Source organism: Haemaphysalis longicornis, unplaced genomic scaffold, assembly GCF_048455015.1.
Source record: "Haemaphysalis longicornis isolate Haplotype H1 unplaced genomic scaffold, Haemaphysalis longicornis Haplotype H1 scaffold_7, whole genome shotgun sequence".
Taxonomy (NCBI): Eukaryota; Metazoa; Arthropoda; class Arachnida; order Ixodida; family Ixodidae; genus Haemaphysalis; species Haemaphysalis longicornis.
The window spans coordinates 91,552,481-91,567,953 of NW_027526422.1; the positions used below are offsets into that span (position 1 = coordinate 91,552,481).

Here is a 15,473-nt window from a genome sequence, read left to right on the forward strand (position 1 = left end):
CGCCACCTTGAGAAGGTCTAGGTGGCGTTGGCTAACGCCGCTCTCACCGCAGCGCCCTCCCCCATTCTCCTCGCCGCGCCAGCTCAACGCCACCTAGAAAAGGGCAGCTAGAACGCCACTAGAACGCCAGCTAGAACGCCAGCTAGAACGCCTAGAGAACGCCCCCTAGAAGGGCCAGCTGCGCGCTAACGCCGCTCTCACCGCAGCGCCATCTGCGTGTTAGCGCTCGCTCCCGTCGCCGTGTCAGCTGTGCGTCAGCGCGCGTTAGCGCTCGGTTAAACATCTAACACATGCGCATGCGCTGCTCTCTCTCATTCCCCTCACCGTTAACGCGCGGTACATATAAACGCGGCAACTGCGCCGCTCCGCTCAGTCGTTCCGCCGTTTCGATGACATCCGATGACCACCGATGATTTGAATGGAGACTAACAGGCCTGCTATCGCGATGGTCGGCGCAACCGCACGTAATATAATGGAAACAACAACAAATTGACACGCTAAATGGAAACAACATAACGGAAACACAACGGAAACCCCACGATGCGTCGCATCTACCCATGGTTCCCCTCGCGGGAAGATGGTGTAAATTTTTTGTATTTGTCTGTATTTCACTGCAAAATATCCTTTTGGGAAAGAGCTCAGTTTTTGGGGGGCTGTGTTTTCTCTGCGGTTTTTTTTTTGTGTTATAGCGTTATCGTATTTTGCTTTGGTGAAATTGTCACTTCTTGTATGTGTTTTCTTTTCTTTTGCTTGTTTCATTTTGGTGCACAGACGAAACTTGAAGACTGTAAGCAATTTGTTACCCGTACAATCGATTTTTTAGCACATGCTGCTGTATGTCCAAATATATTGACTGCATATTATTGTTAATGGGCGCAGTCCGCGTCAAGCCTTCTTTTTGTCTGTGTTCCCTTCAATGTCATTTCGATGCTGGAAATAAAAACGAGTTGATTTGCTTTGATTTGACTGTACTTCCCATCACTCAATTGCTGATGTAATTCTATTATTGTAACTGTATCGCGACAAATCGGGAACGTGAAACTATAAAAATACGCCAATTAAGCACATTTACTACACAAAGATCTAACCGTAACGGTTTCAACAATTTCGAACAGTTTTTTTCATATTATATTTTGTTTCACTGAGTTGCCAGTCGCTCGTGACTTGCGAGCGCCTGCTTGGCGCGGCTGCGCCTTTCCTGACGGGAAGGGCGATGCACCCCAGAAAAAAGCCGTTGCGGCGAAAGAGATTCTCCTTTATTGTGCGTCATTCAGGCGAACGTCGTTTCGGTGGCAGCCTTTCCCTGAAAAGGCCTTTTAGGCGGCATCGTGTAAGAGGTATTAGGATACTAGCTGAGAATCTTTGTGACGGCAGTGATGGTGCTTGCGTGTGTGCTGCAGCTGCAACTTGTGGAAAGGAAAGGGGAGAGAAGGTTGAGGGGAAAGTGAAACGATGGTGGAGAGAGGGAGAGGGACGTTTCAAAAAGTTCTGAAGCTTTGGTGGGATGCGCGATTCTGATTGGTGGAGTGGTTGGGGATTGGTGAGGGAGAGAGAGAGAGAGGGAGAGAGAGAGAACTCTTTATTGTGGGCTGGAAAGGTCAGCTCTGCTAGCGGCAGTTCTTGGTATACGCATGATGGGGATGATTACAATGCAGTGAGGTGAACATTTGGGAACAGAGATTAAGAGGCCAACAATTAGAGAGAAAACAAAAGTTAAATAGAAAATGACATGCAATGAAATGTAAGAAACAAAACTCTAAATAAAGTTGTGTAAAAAAGTTGAGCAAATGGTGCCGAGAAAGCACAGAGCACCTAACAAGAAAATGGAGAAAAATTACGCCCACCTCCCCTCGCGGGAACCCTGGTGTGATGCGACGCTGAAGGGGGTTCCATTGTGCGTTTCCGTTGGGTCGATTACTCGAATTGCGTGAAACGTATGCGCAGCGCGCCCGAAGGAGAGGAGACCGCAGAGAGAGAGGGCGCTGCACATGCGCACAGCGCGCTTGCGCCGCGCGCAGCGCCGCCCACCGGCAGAGTGAGAGAGCGCGCCGTACTGCGCGCGCCACAGATGTACGGGGAGAGGGCGCGCTATCACGGCGAGAGAAGGAGGGGCGCAAATGTGCGGACAACGACGACGACGGATGCACGCAGGAGTGGCAGAGGCGCCGGCAAGAGATGCTCTCAGCGTCGCATCTAAAAAGCATACATGACCGCACGAACGAGTACAGATGTAGCCATGAGCAAAATGAAAGAATTACAAAGTTTTGCCTGGCGACGCGAGCAAGCCAACTCTGTGGTAATAAATGTGCACTGAAGAAGTAAGGGTAAATGTTCTTGTTGGTTAAAATTTATGCACCGTACATAATGAAAAAAAAAACGTTTCCATGATACCATTTTGAGACGAACTGCCATTACAAATTGGTGAAACTTCTGCACCAAGGACCTGCAAAGGTTTACCGGAAACACGTGTGTGACTTTCTCGTCCTCAAAATCATTGTAATAGAATTTCAGCATGCAGAATTTTGCCTCCAGTTAACGGCGTGCATGGCCTGCTTCATGTAACTTTAAATGACTCATTCCTGTTTTTATATTTGTATACGTGTAATTTTATTTTAGGGACCACATGTTGTGATCAAGCATTTTTCGTGTGTTCCCGTTTGAGATCTGCCAATATATTTTCTTTCCGTTTTCGTGTGCGACTCAAGGCGTAACGTGTTCTTCTCTGTGAGGCATTGCTATTCTTCGCAGCTCCCAGATGAGCCTGCTTCGGAAAGAGAATTTATTAAAGATAGCTAGAGGACCCGCTGTAGATAGTTACTGCACAGGTCACCAGAATACAGGATACACACAATGTTCTTACCTAAGAACATCGGGAAATAAACAGCATTCAATTTCAAAAAACAAGATTTCCCACGCAAAAGCTCTTGACGGTAAGTCCCTGGCACAAGGCACAGTTACCCAAAGACTATTCATTTGTGCTTACTCTCTCGGAGGGTGATTTTAAACTCGGCAAAGAAACAGAAGTAATCAAATACTTTGGTGCGAATAATTCAGGTCAGTGTGCTGGGAGCAAAATAAGTGTGTTCTTATAAACTTAAAATATAAAGTCATGTTTATGTTTTTTATGAAAAAAAAAAGAAAAAGAATCTTACACAAGGGCGTGTACGTAGAGCTCATTTTTTACTGAAGAGAAACAGGATAAGCGACGCATTTTATTTCACCTTCTTCTTTTTGAAGTAGAAAGCTGTGCTGAATAAGCAACAAGAAGATTGCGCAATGGCGCCCGTAATTCTCGTTCCCCCAGTCATCCGGTCTCCCTAGGGGCAATGAACTCATAACTGCGTGTACAGAAAGCTCACTCTTTTTGGAGAAAAGCATAGAAGTCTTGAGGAGTATTAAAAAGAAAAAGCAGAGGAGACAGTTCAAATAAAAAAAATTGAACTTGATAAGACACTAATGCATCTCACTGCTAGTATATCTGCACAGACCAAAAAGGAAGGCAACATTGATCAGGGTACTAGATAATGTGATCGAAGCTGAGCAAATACCGCGAGAATAGGCTCTACTGAAGGATGAAAGCATCTATTAAGCTAAAAAGAACATCGAGACATACAGTAGCATCGGTGTCACATATAGGCTCACAATATATTTAGAGTTGTTCGTTTTCGGGTTTTATATTTTTCAAAATCGGTGGCTAGAAATTAAGTGCTATTTTTCAAAATGATAATCGGGGATAAATCGTGTTTTTTGTAGAAGCATTCTGAAATTCGCTTTTTTTTTCGGGTTAAATTTACAGATGTGCTATGTAATGCACTCAGTTCATTTTATCAAAAGGTGTCACAAGCTTTTGCTATGCGTCAAAGTTGGTGTTTTAAGCTGATAATAGGGGGGACATCAGGGTTTTCTAACGAATTCTCCGCAAAATTTGCCGTTTGTTTGGAAATGAATCCCTAATGATGCCAGTAAAGAACATTGATAACTTCTACGAAATCAAACACTTTATTCACAAAAAAACTGGTAATCGATTTTTGCACATCCTTCTTCACATAGATTACTACCTGCAATCGCAACATCTCAGTCTCATTCCGAGACCTGTCCGATCGATGGACGTACCTCAGCCGGGGGAAAGTTCTCTCGACATCACATCTTCCATTAGGTAGTCACAACAATGTTATGGCCGCATTGGCCAGCTTACAGGTAAGACAATACTCAATGAGTTCGACAGCTATGTTTGTGGAGATTGCTTCGAGCAAGTTCTGTTTGAGAACGGCTGACCGCCAGCCCACAATTGCGCAGATCGATACTTTGAAAGGGTCCATTCGGGGAAAATCGGGTGTAGCCGGATTCTCCTGAACCATGTTCGGGACGTAAAAATCGGGTAAAATCGGGGTGCAACAGCCACCCCGGGATGCAGGCTACATATGTCGGTACATAAAACATGCGTGTGCAATGTCCCTTGCCTCTTGCGTTTTCTTCATGGGCTGTTCGCCTCGGTAGAGCATGCAAACGAACATCTTTTGCACCCTCTGCGCGCACTCGTATTTCCCTGCTCTGTGCGGACCTCCCTGGCGGTCGTCTCGTCAAGATGGGGACTCAATTGGCCCGACGACTCCGCCTGCGGGTGGCCCTCGCGCCGCCTGTGATGAGGACGTGGCCACTTCATTATCATGCCTCATTGACGTAAACGCGCCCTTTCAGCGCCGCCCCTACTGAGCTGGTTAGAGCAGAACACTTGATGTGAAGCCGTGTTGCCCTGCAAAACCTGCACCCCGTCTCCTGTGGCCTTTCCTGGCCGTCCGCGAGATTTAACCTCGTGGACATGGGGTCGACATCGTAGCCCCATGCTCCCATCCAGCTCCTCTCTGCCTACTCAGCTTCAGCTGCTGTTCAGAGCACAGGCGGCGCGGACTACATATGGGCGCCAGTGAAGAAGGAACCACACCCCTGGGCCGCACTCTGGGCCATTCAGAATTCTAAATAAAAGTATTTTCTCCTCCTCCTCCTCCTCCTCCTCCTCCTCCTCCTCCTCGGATCACTTTGGTAATCAAGAGTGTAATCAAGAGGGCATGAAGTGTGTTCTTTGCATGCCGACTCGCAAACTTTAGTAAAAAGAGAAAGAAATTTACAGCCTAAAGTCAGAGGTAAAAACAATCAGATGACTACGTTTTTAAACATGCAACACAAATAACTAAAGGGCCTGACCCAAAAGTGTGCGACGACTTTTCAATTTATCCGGTCTCGGTAACAACAAGAATCTTCGAGGTTTTCTTGTATTGCATCGTGACCTCGAGTCTCAAAAAATTGGGGTTCGTCAGGAAGCTGGTTAGCCGTTTTCGGCCATTGTATATATCCAGCTGGACTTGGAGCGTTAGACGTTACTTGTGCTACGCAGGAAGACGCCTGCCCGTCGCCAGATCCGGCTGCCCAGTGTGCCGAGCTACTGCGTACGAGGCCGGGGACATGCCCCTCATCGGGCCTCCTCCCGGATGGCCTCTCCGTCTCCAGCAGGCGCCGCCTCCACCACGACCACGGTGCAGAGGCCCCGCTCTTCGTCGTTCTCTTCGTCGCGCAAGAGGAGGCCGTACTCGGCCGACGGTTCCCGGGCCGACGACAGCGGAAGTCCGACTTCTGCCCGAGCAGCAAATGGACTCCAGGACGAAGGCGACCGGCTGCCGGCGCTTCCGTCTTCGACGAGGCCGCCCTCGTCCACAGCGGCTAGCAGGACCCGTGACGAGGACGGCCGCCGGCAGCGATCAAGGTGAAACTAACGGCGAACGCACTTTGTTGGCCAGTGTGGCGTTGCAACTTAACGTGAAAGCTTTATTGGTACACGTGGTTTAGTTTTGAAATACGATAGCCCATACATGGACAGCATCCGCTGATTGGCGGGAAGGAGGAGGAATAAGGCCCAAATTTTAAAACCTTCCTTACCTTACTAAGGTCGCCTTAGGCCCAAATTTTAAAACCTTCCTTACCTTACCCCATTTCCTCACCTTACTGAAGGAGCCCTTCATGCTCCCTTACAGTGAGGCGACCTTGCAGCTCCGATTCTCATTTTTAAAGCCTCCCTCAACCTTCCTTACCAAAGGGCGCCCTTACTCCCGTCAAGGAAGCCATTCGTGCACATGGGTGCGAGGGTAAGCGCAATTTGTTCTTAAAATGTGCCTTCATTAGCCGTGATAGGCATGTAATTTGTCGTGTTTTACATTTATACGGGCATATATATTTAATGTTTGCTTATTGCGCAGTTCTTGAAACAAGTTGTACCGGTCGGTTACTGCAGTTGCTTGTAAGTCAAATCTAGTCTGGCAACAGTCTCACGTTGATTTTTGTCAACATCGCATTTAGCGTCGAAACGTGCGAGCCAACGTTTTGTGCGAGCGTAGCGCCAGTGTTACCATGCCCGGGAAAGTGTATTACACAGAAAAAAAAAAGAACTTCTCCAAGAACTGGTACGAAAATACAAAAACTTTGTAGAGTGCAACAAGAGCAACGCCATGTTGCTGCACGCGAAACCTAAAGTGTGGAAGCGACTTTGCGACGAATACAACAGCATGCCCAACGTGTGCCCGCGTGATGTAAAACAACTCCGCGTCATAAGCGTTTCCTCTTTGTTGCGTTTGGTAGCCGACGTACTTTGGGAACAGGCGCAACTTCCGTCCGCAACTTCCCAGAGCCCATTGCTGACTGTGGGCTGCGAAACGTTGACGAGGTTGCTTCTCAAAATCACGCGATTCCCAAATTGGATGCGCAAACCATACCCTCTAAACAACCGCTCACACACACACATGCGCAAAAAAAAAAAAAAAACAAAACTCACCCCGCCGGGAATTGAACCCCCAACTTCAGCGCACGGGCGCGACGCGCGAGAGCACTGCGCCACTGCCCAAATAGCGCTTCGTTGCGAAATAGCCTGGGTAATAGATGGAGGCCCATCCTTCCGTGTCATACGTCGGTGTTTACTAGCTGGTTTACACAATTCCTGGCTGGTAAACTGAAATTTCTTAAATAGCGCTTGCACAGCAACGTTCCCCGAAGCCCCCACAATAGCTTATCGCCATCAACTCCGCTGCTTCGCGAAAGCGCTCGCAATAATGTGTGTGCACGGCTGCCGGCTGCGACTGCGATTTCCCACTGCGGGGATAGTGCTTGCTGTACTTTGGTTTTACGTTTCACATGAAAAAAATTCCCCCGCATTTCCCCGAGGGGGAGAATGTGAAAGTGCGAATGCACGGTTGTCGGCCCGCTTGCGGCGCTTGCTCTCGGCCCCCGCAGCCCACCGCCTCGCCGCCTTCTCTTCCATCTCTTCCATCGGGTTTGTAGTATCACGTGTACACCATGGTTATCAAGCCGCTATAACGCCGCTGAGTCGCCAACGCACGCCGCTGACGACGTAGTTTGAATGCGTTAAAGATATAAGGCGCGTTACTGACAATATCAGCGTCGCGTCCGTGGCTTATTCGGTAGAGCGTCGGGCTGCGGCCCGCAAAGTCCTCGTATCGAAACCTGGCGCCGGACGCTGTTTCTTCTTTAAAGAGCGCTGCGGACGCCGCCGACGCCGCCGACGCCGGCGGTGGATGGTTTGGGGTCGCTTATAAAGTGTATTCACACTTAAAAACCTTGGCCGATATTGATGCCTTATTACCCGAATTACCCTACGTAACTCTTCTTCTGCACGAAACTGACCTTACATTTTCTACAGGCGAGCCGATCGCACACGCATTTGCAGGTTGCAGCTCCGGGGTAGCGGCGTCGCCGAAGAGCACGGCCGAAGCCTCGAACGCCAAAATACGGATTGCATTAGCGCTAGTGTTGAGTTGTATGGGCTTCGTGGACGTTACTGAGTTTATTACACTCCAGAAACTATCAAAATAGAGCCGCATCCATTGCGGCACGAATGTTGTCGGGGAGCAGTTTTCGCTTCTCGGTCGATTCCCGACGACGCGTCCGGCGACCGGTCGGACGACCGCTTTTGTTGGCGCCTTCGGTCGGCGAGTCAGTCACACTACGGCGACTTTCCATCGGCCGACGTGTTTGTGGCGCCGTCGGCGTAGTATGACAGCGCGGTCGGTCAACTCGGCAGTCGGCCGATGGTTTGGCGACTCGTCGGCGTCGCCGTCGCGTCGTCGTCGCCGTCGTGTCGGCCTAGTGGGAACAAGTGCTGCGGAGAAGTGTGCGTCCAGTTGAAAGAGCGGGGTAAGGTCGCATCAAGGTAGCCCACGAGCGACCTTGCAGTAAGGAGACATCAAGGGAGCGTTTCGTAAGGAAGCCTCAGTAGGGAACGTTCCAAAATTGAACTAAGGCCTCCTTGCGAGATAAATGTCTGTATGGAGCAGTTAACCTTAGGAAACAGTCCTTATTCCAGAAACCCTTGACCATCTTGCTTTTTTGGGCTCTCTTTACCAGACCAAGCTGGTCGACATGGTACAAGCTGGACAGCGCTCTCTCCCAGTCGTAAGGGGAGGAGAAGGATAGTGGGGGTAGGTGGGATTCTTATCGCTGCACCACATAATTTGCCGAACCTCGTAGAAGGGTAATTGCGATGAATATAGGGTGGGCGACAGAATGGGGGCTCCAGTGTGATAGGGAAAGGTGTTTGGATGTTTGGAAGGTGACATTGTTGTTGTGTTTTTTTGTGAAGATTTAGTATAAAGAGGAATATGGCCCATTCGGAAGGGGTCTGTTCGCCGTCCTGAACCATGTCCGCATTGGCTTTTGAAAAAAAAAAAAAACTTTATTTATCGTCAAGCGAGAGGAGCCTGACTAAAGGCATAGACGGCCTGACAGAGGTCCTCAGCCTCTACACACTGTGGCAGCAGCATTGCATCGTTACCAGATATTTCACAGAATGTAGAACACAGTACACCTACCTATGTATACAACCAAAAACAGCAGTCGCTATCACCAACTGAGGAATAAGTAAGTATGGTGAAGCAGCCAGAAAGAGTAGTGTGACTAATGAGGTGAGAAAACAAAACAAAACAACGGACTACAAATCAAAAGTTTACAAAAAACTGAGTGATCATTAGAAACAGGAATAAAAATGAACACTTGTCCACATAACACATAAATAAACATACACACACACACACACACACACACACACACACACACACACACACACACACACACACATATATATATATATATATATATATATATATATATATATATATATATATATATATATGTGTGTGTGTGTGTGTGTGTGTATGTGTATGCGTGGGAAATATATATATATATATACACAGAAATAAGGGTAGGCAGTCAAGAACGCCAAGGAAGACAAAGGGGAAAATGTGGTAGGTCATTTATTTTTCTTAAAACAGATATAGCTTCTGAAATGTTTGAAATATAGAAAGAAACAGGAGAAAAATATGCCCGCCGGGTGGGATCCGAGCCCACGACCTTCAGAATACCGGTCCGGGCGATTACCACTACGCTACGGGAGGGGCTGCGCTTCCCTCCACTTTCTTGGGTATTTACGTGTTTTTTTTTTTACTTTCGGGGCCAACTTTCTGTATGACAGCTGATGGCGACCTTCTAGAAAAGCTTAGCGACTATCTGCGTGAATGTGTGAATGTGTGACTCTGTGTGAATGTGAATGACCAGTGTGCTTCTAAGTCAAACCTGCCATGGCTTCGCTGGACCGGGTGTTGCTCTCCACTTTATTTTATGTTATTTTTAGGGAGAGGAGGGAACACGGAAAAGGAAAGGAAAAGGACGATAGGTTATGAATAATGTGACTAAGCGAGAGTATGGTACCTTCTAGTTTTGCCCCTTTAATGGCGGTGTCCGGTGGCAATGAATGAGCTCTACTTCCTTTAGGTGCCAGTATGCGCCGCGCTACAATTGTGCTTGATTCTGTTTTGGATGCGTCCGTGTAAATGCTGAGTGATTCACGGACTATCAATTCTTAAAGCCATTGATCACAGCACCTCGCAGCCGCCACACATACCGTACAGGTCAGCGGCATTCTGCTCCGCAGGAGAACCATCAAAAAAGCTTTGGCAGCCCGTGCAACATGTCATGGGCCTGACCACAGTCCTAAAACAGCCTTGGGCTCAGGATCCGCGTCATGCGGCATATAGAAAGGTGCAACGAGTGTCTACTACCCACCGCGAAATTTTTGAGCATAAGCAGCACTTTTTAGGGGCGAATCTCCTTAGGGGCTGGGGGTGTTGGCGTCGCCTGTCGTCGTCGTCGTAACCGTCGTCTGGTGTAGTCACGGTACTAAAACACCGGGACACTGGTTTCCGCCTCGCGCTAGAACGAAACGCACACTAATAAAACACCGGGACACTCGTTCGCGCCTCGCGCTAGAGCGCATCGTAACTCGTACTAAAAAAGCACCGGGACACTCATTTACGCCTCGCGCTAGAGAGCTTCGTGCTTCAAAGACACGAGACTTTTACAGCAAAGCTGTTTACCTCTACCCCCAAACGGTTTCATCGCCGTGGGCAAAAACGCCAAGGTGCCAAGAATACACTTATACATTGCACGACTCGCCCCTCCCCAGGTTTTACGTTAGTGAAGATGGCCCGGGATTTTTTTGTCCCTTGGAGGGCTTCGTTCATTCTCGAACCCATTTAAATTTCAGTTTCAATTTAATTCGGACATAAATTCATACATGTAGTTAAGTCCACGAGGCGTGGCTGAAGGAGACTCGTATGTCTCCTGACGAGACTTCTGCCTAGGGAGTACACATCGCAGGGAGTACACATCGCAGGGAGTGCATATCAGGGAGTACACATCGCAGGATAAATACCCACCTATGCCGCAGACTTGAAAATAAAAGGAACATTTCGTGCGCCACGTTGTGCAGGGCTTCCTCCAGCTGTTAGCTTCTTGTACGGCCACAGTCCTCAGCGCCGCCAACTCCAACTTCATGCCGTCAGTCACGACCGACTCGGCAGCAGTGAAGCACCCACGCGCCGACTGAGCAGTATGCGCGATGGCATGCAATCACCCCCCTAACACGAAGCCGCTTCGGACTGATTTAAGCTAGATTGCGGCCTGAATTAGATTTCTCCGCTGCGGTAACCAACTGTCGTGCGCCTCCGCACGTTGTCGTATACTTGGCTGCTCTGGCGAAAAACACACCCAACGCAGAAACCTGCGTAGGGCGCGGGCGGAAAAAAGTGTTACAGGTGGGGTGCTTTAAAAGGCATACCTGCAGATGATACCGCCCAAGTTTACGCTGCAAAAGCGCCTTTTCGAGCTAATGAGAAGGTCGACATAATTAGGTATTCATTTATTTAATGGTGGATATACGCGTCCCTACCGAAGCTTCTTAGCAAGTGAAACGTTTCCTACGTAAGCTTACATTATCCCCCCCCCCCCCCCACACACACACACACAATTTGTGTGATTCTATTTTTTAAGCTTAATATTTAGAACACAGTGGAGTCAACTTACTAACCATGAGGAAATACGCTGCAGAACAATCACCATTGGGTAACATTTAGGAATTTTGTCGGCAATAAAATCTTCTCATTGCACTAATTTCCCATTGGGCGCGCGCAGTTGCAAGTTCTCCTGAAAGCTTCAGGGTTTACGACAGATCGCTAATGACTCTAGCAGCATAATCACCTCCAATTTTTTTGTTTATGACGATGTCAATGGTGTTGGTCGAGTTTGAGGTGCGGTCTTAAAAAATGGCCGAGTATATGCGTGCTTCGCCGCAGAAATCATCAAAATACAATAGTTTTCTGCTGCCTCTGGCACATAACAGCCGCTCCATCCCCCCGCATCCCCCGATGCTCTTGCCCTCCGATCTCGTTCCTCCGATGATCACAACAATCCTCAATTCAACTTCCCCAGGCGCACTTATCACGCGCTACCTATTGCGACAACGCGCGATTCCCTCTTTTCAACGCCGTTTCTATTTTTCATGCGTTCTCTTTTATTTGGCATCTTAAAAACCTATACAACGTGTCTCCAGCTAAAATAACGGTTGCTACTCTCCTTTATATACCGATATCTTGCCCCAAACATTGCCGAGTTTTCTTTTTCACTGCATAGTTTGTGCAATGACATGCGTGACCCATACCAGCGGTTGTAGTAGTTCGGAACGTTCCCAAATTTATTTATTTTATTTATTTCTAAATACTTCAGGCGAGATCAGCCCTGGCAGGAGGGGCAAGTGAAGAATACATATTGGTCAATATCAGACAGATTGGTCGGTATCAGCAACAACAACCAAAAAACGTAACACTACCTGGGAAACAACATAAGGCAAAACAGCCCATGGACAAGATAAACACGAAGTCGAAAAGAATGCAACATCAAGCATACTAACATCCTGATGTGAAACTAGACAACACCACTTCATCACATCAATACTATCGGTTCAACAAGACATGTGCTGCTCCAATGCTCTAGCGAAGTTTTCAGCTATTAGAATTGACTCAGGAAGTACATTCTAGTCTCCTAAGGCAGGCGAAAAAAAAGCTATCTTGAAATGAACTAGTCCTTGCGAAAATAGACTCTAAAGCATGTTCTCGTGTGTGACGCGTTCTTCTCGTTGTTATAGTGGCTTACGGAATGTAGGTATAGGCAACCAAACTTTTTTAGTCAACATATTGTGAAGAAGCAATGGACGGTTTAGTTTCCTTGTTTCTAGGGTGGTGATATTATTGTCGGTCATGAGCTGCGCGGGGAAGTCTTGTCGTCTATATTTGCCTAAAAAGAAACGAACGCATTTTCTTTGAAGCATCTCAAGTTGGCCGACATCTTTTTTTCGGATGGTTTCAGTCCCCAGCTGAGAAGCAATTTGCTCGAGGGGGGTGAACAGGCCTCCGGGTTCGGACAGATCAGCATCGTTCGAAGCATGCGGCCACGTTCATGGCTGGGGGCCCCGTCGAGTGATAGAAGCGTAGGTGTATACTTCCAAGGCGTTGTTATTCGACGCAAAGTGCGGCACTCAGGTTTGGTCCCCTTCTTTCCTCTGTCCGTGTTTGTACACGATATGAAGTTATTTTAAAGCGAAAGCTTTCTTAGTGGGACCGATGGCGTCCCGTCAAAAAAATTAACGCCCTTCCCCATAGACCGGTTGGCTGACCGAAAAAGCTCTGACAAGACCTAGACGCACAGCACGTGCGTGAAACCGGGCTCCAATTGTGTCAAAAGGGTTAGTCAAAAATCGCGAAAAAAGGAACGGTTTTAGGTAAGGCAATACACGTATCGATCATGAAGGAGTACAAGGAGTACCTTTATATCATAAAGGTACTACCTTTATATCATAAAACACGTAACGGTTCGTAGATGCGTTTACTTAGTGCGCGAAAAATCGTCGCATGGGTTCGTTCTTAGTTTGCGATTTGGGTCTTGGCAGGTTTCACGATCGATTGGACGCACTTTTAGCTTTCGCGCTTTTCTCAACTGTCTTTAGGAAAAGGCGGTAGTTTTTTAAGAAGGTATTACCAACTTGCCTAGGAATTTGTACTTTGAACCTCACTCAATCAAGCGATAAATACACTACCGAAGCATATATCCTGTGCTAAGTCACGAGGAAGAAATATGGCACATCTCGGAGAATCTTGAGTCAAAAAAGAAAAATAAAGAACTGAACCCAAATATCTGAGAGAAAATATTAGGAGCACGGCTTGGGGATAGAAAGTTAGGGTTATTGATGAGACAGTAAAGTACAGCATGAGAATTTCAAGCTCAAAGTAGAGAGAGAGAGAGAGAGAGAGAGAGAGAGAGAGAGAGAGAGAGAGAGAGAGAGAGAGAGAGAGAGAGAGAGAGAGAGAGAGAGAGAGAGAGAGAGAGAGAGAGAGAGAGAGAGAGAGAGAGAGAGCTCTTTTGTGATGACTGGAGAGGTTAGCTCTTCTGCGAGTGACAGTGCTTGTTACGCCAGATTGAGATGATTGATGACAATGCGGTCAGGTGGATTTGGGAGATTGGGAACACAACAATGAGAGAGAAGACGAATACTTTATATGAAGACACGCAACAAAATGCAAGAAAATGAAACTCTGAATAGAAAGTTGAATAAAAAGGTGGAGTAAATGGTGTCGAGGAAGCACAGAATGCCGAACTAGCAAAAAGAAAAAAAAAATACGTGCACGACGACGCAAACGTTTACAGATGTAGTCACGTGCACAGTTCAGTAATTACACTTTTTTTCCAAGAAACGCAGCAAAATTTTCGCCCCTAACGAAAGGGACGCAACTGAAGCTTTGCTCCGCGTCGTACTTGAGACAGGGGGCTCGAAGAAGTTGGCGAAGGAAGAGAGACAGAGAGAAAGAATAACTTTAATGAAAACCAGCGATGTTAGCCGAGCCGTCGGGCTGGCTTGCTACGCTAGATGAGAGAAGAAAAACGCAAAGAAAAAAAAAGAGAGAAAAAAAAGTGAAAACGAAATGATGTCATTTGATGCGGCCAAAATTTTCTATCACAAAACTCTGTCCAGTTCTGTGCTCCGAAGAAACTCCAAAAGAGCTTTGATTGCACGCGCAGCCTGACTGGGACCCGACCATGGACCCAAAACAGCCCTCAGCTCAAGTCCCGCAAGCTGCCTGCACAAAGATAATATGAGTTTCTGTCTGTGCACGGTGTACTTTGGACACAACGCATATAACATGATAGATGTCTTCTCGTGAGTCGCATTTGGAGCAAAGAGGTGAAGATGCCTGCTGGATTTTGTACAGGTAATGTCCCGTGTAGGCCACATTCAAGCGCAGCCTATGCAGAATAGCTTCCTCGTGCTTGCTAAGTCCAGGTGGCATTCTGAAGGTGCACTTGGGATCAATCTCATGAAGAGGTGCGTATTGCTGCCTTGCATCAGTCCAGATAGACATCTGCGCAGTCCATGCGGTTGATGAGGCGAGTATTGCCGCATCCTTTCTCGTGAATGGGATCGGCACAGCTTCAGTGCAGAGACTGTGGGCAGATGAGGCGGCTTTGTCAGCTGCGTCGTTGCCGGCAACTCCGCAGTGGGCAGGAAGCCATTGCAGATCTACGCTGTGTCCCCTTTGTATGGCTTGTAAGTGCAAGAGATTGATTTCCCAAGCCAGCTGTTCTTTGGGAAGCGACTTCAAGCTTTCGAGTGCTGACCTGGAGTCTGTAAATACATCCCATTGATTGGCCGGCTGCTTTAGAATATACTGAAAAGCAGCGCGCAGCCCAGCCAGCTCAGTAGCTGTCGTCGAGGACTTGTAGCAGCTTGGAATATGGCATGAACACGAAGGGTGTGATGGACGGACGGACTTCACAATAACAGCGTGGCGGCTCACTGACGGGGAGATAATACAGTGGTGAACAGATAAGTGGGCGAAAGGATGTAACAATGAAATTAGTTGCGCAAAGATTGCGTCTGACTCGGGCAAAAGGGTAAAAAAAGGATAAAGTAGCGGGTAGAAGGCATTGGGGGTATGCTTCGCCAGGCGCTAGGTGACCAGCGCCCGATGATGACGCGACTATGCTACCAGACAAAGACACCAAATGACAATTACTCCTTTTCGAACACG

The 15,473-nt window shown here is 47.7% G+C and overlaps 1 protein-coding gene across 1 annotated transcript in view; it reads left to right on the forward strand.

The window, feature by feature from the left end:
* The window catches only part of LOC144146403 (uncharacterized), a 96,113-nt gene that overhangs the window by 74,456 nt on the left and 6,184 nt on the right, over positions 1–15,473 (forward strand). Inside the window, exon 2 of the mRNA XM_077678359.1 lies at positions 5,393–5,758. Coding sequence (XP_077534485.1) covers positions 5,487–5,758 — 272 coding nt within the window. The 5' untranslated portion in view covers positions 5,393–5,486. The remainder of the gene's footprint in view (positions 1–5,392; positions 5,759–15,473) is intronic.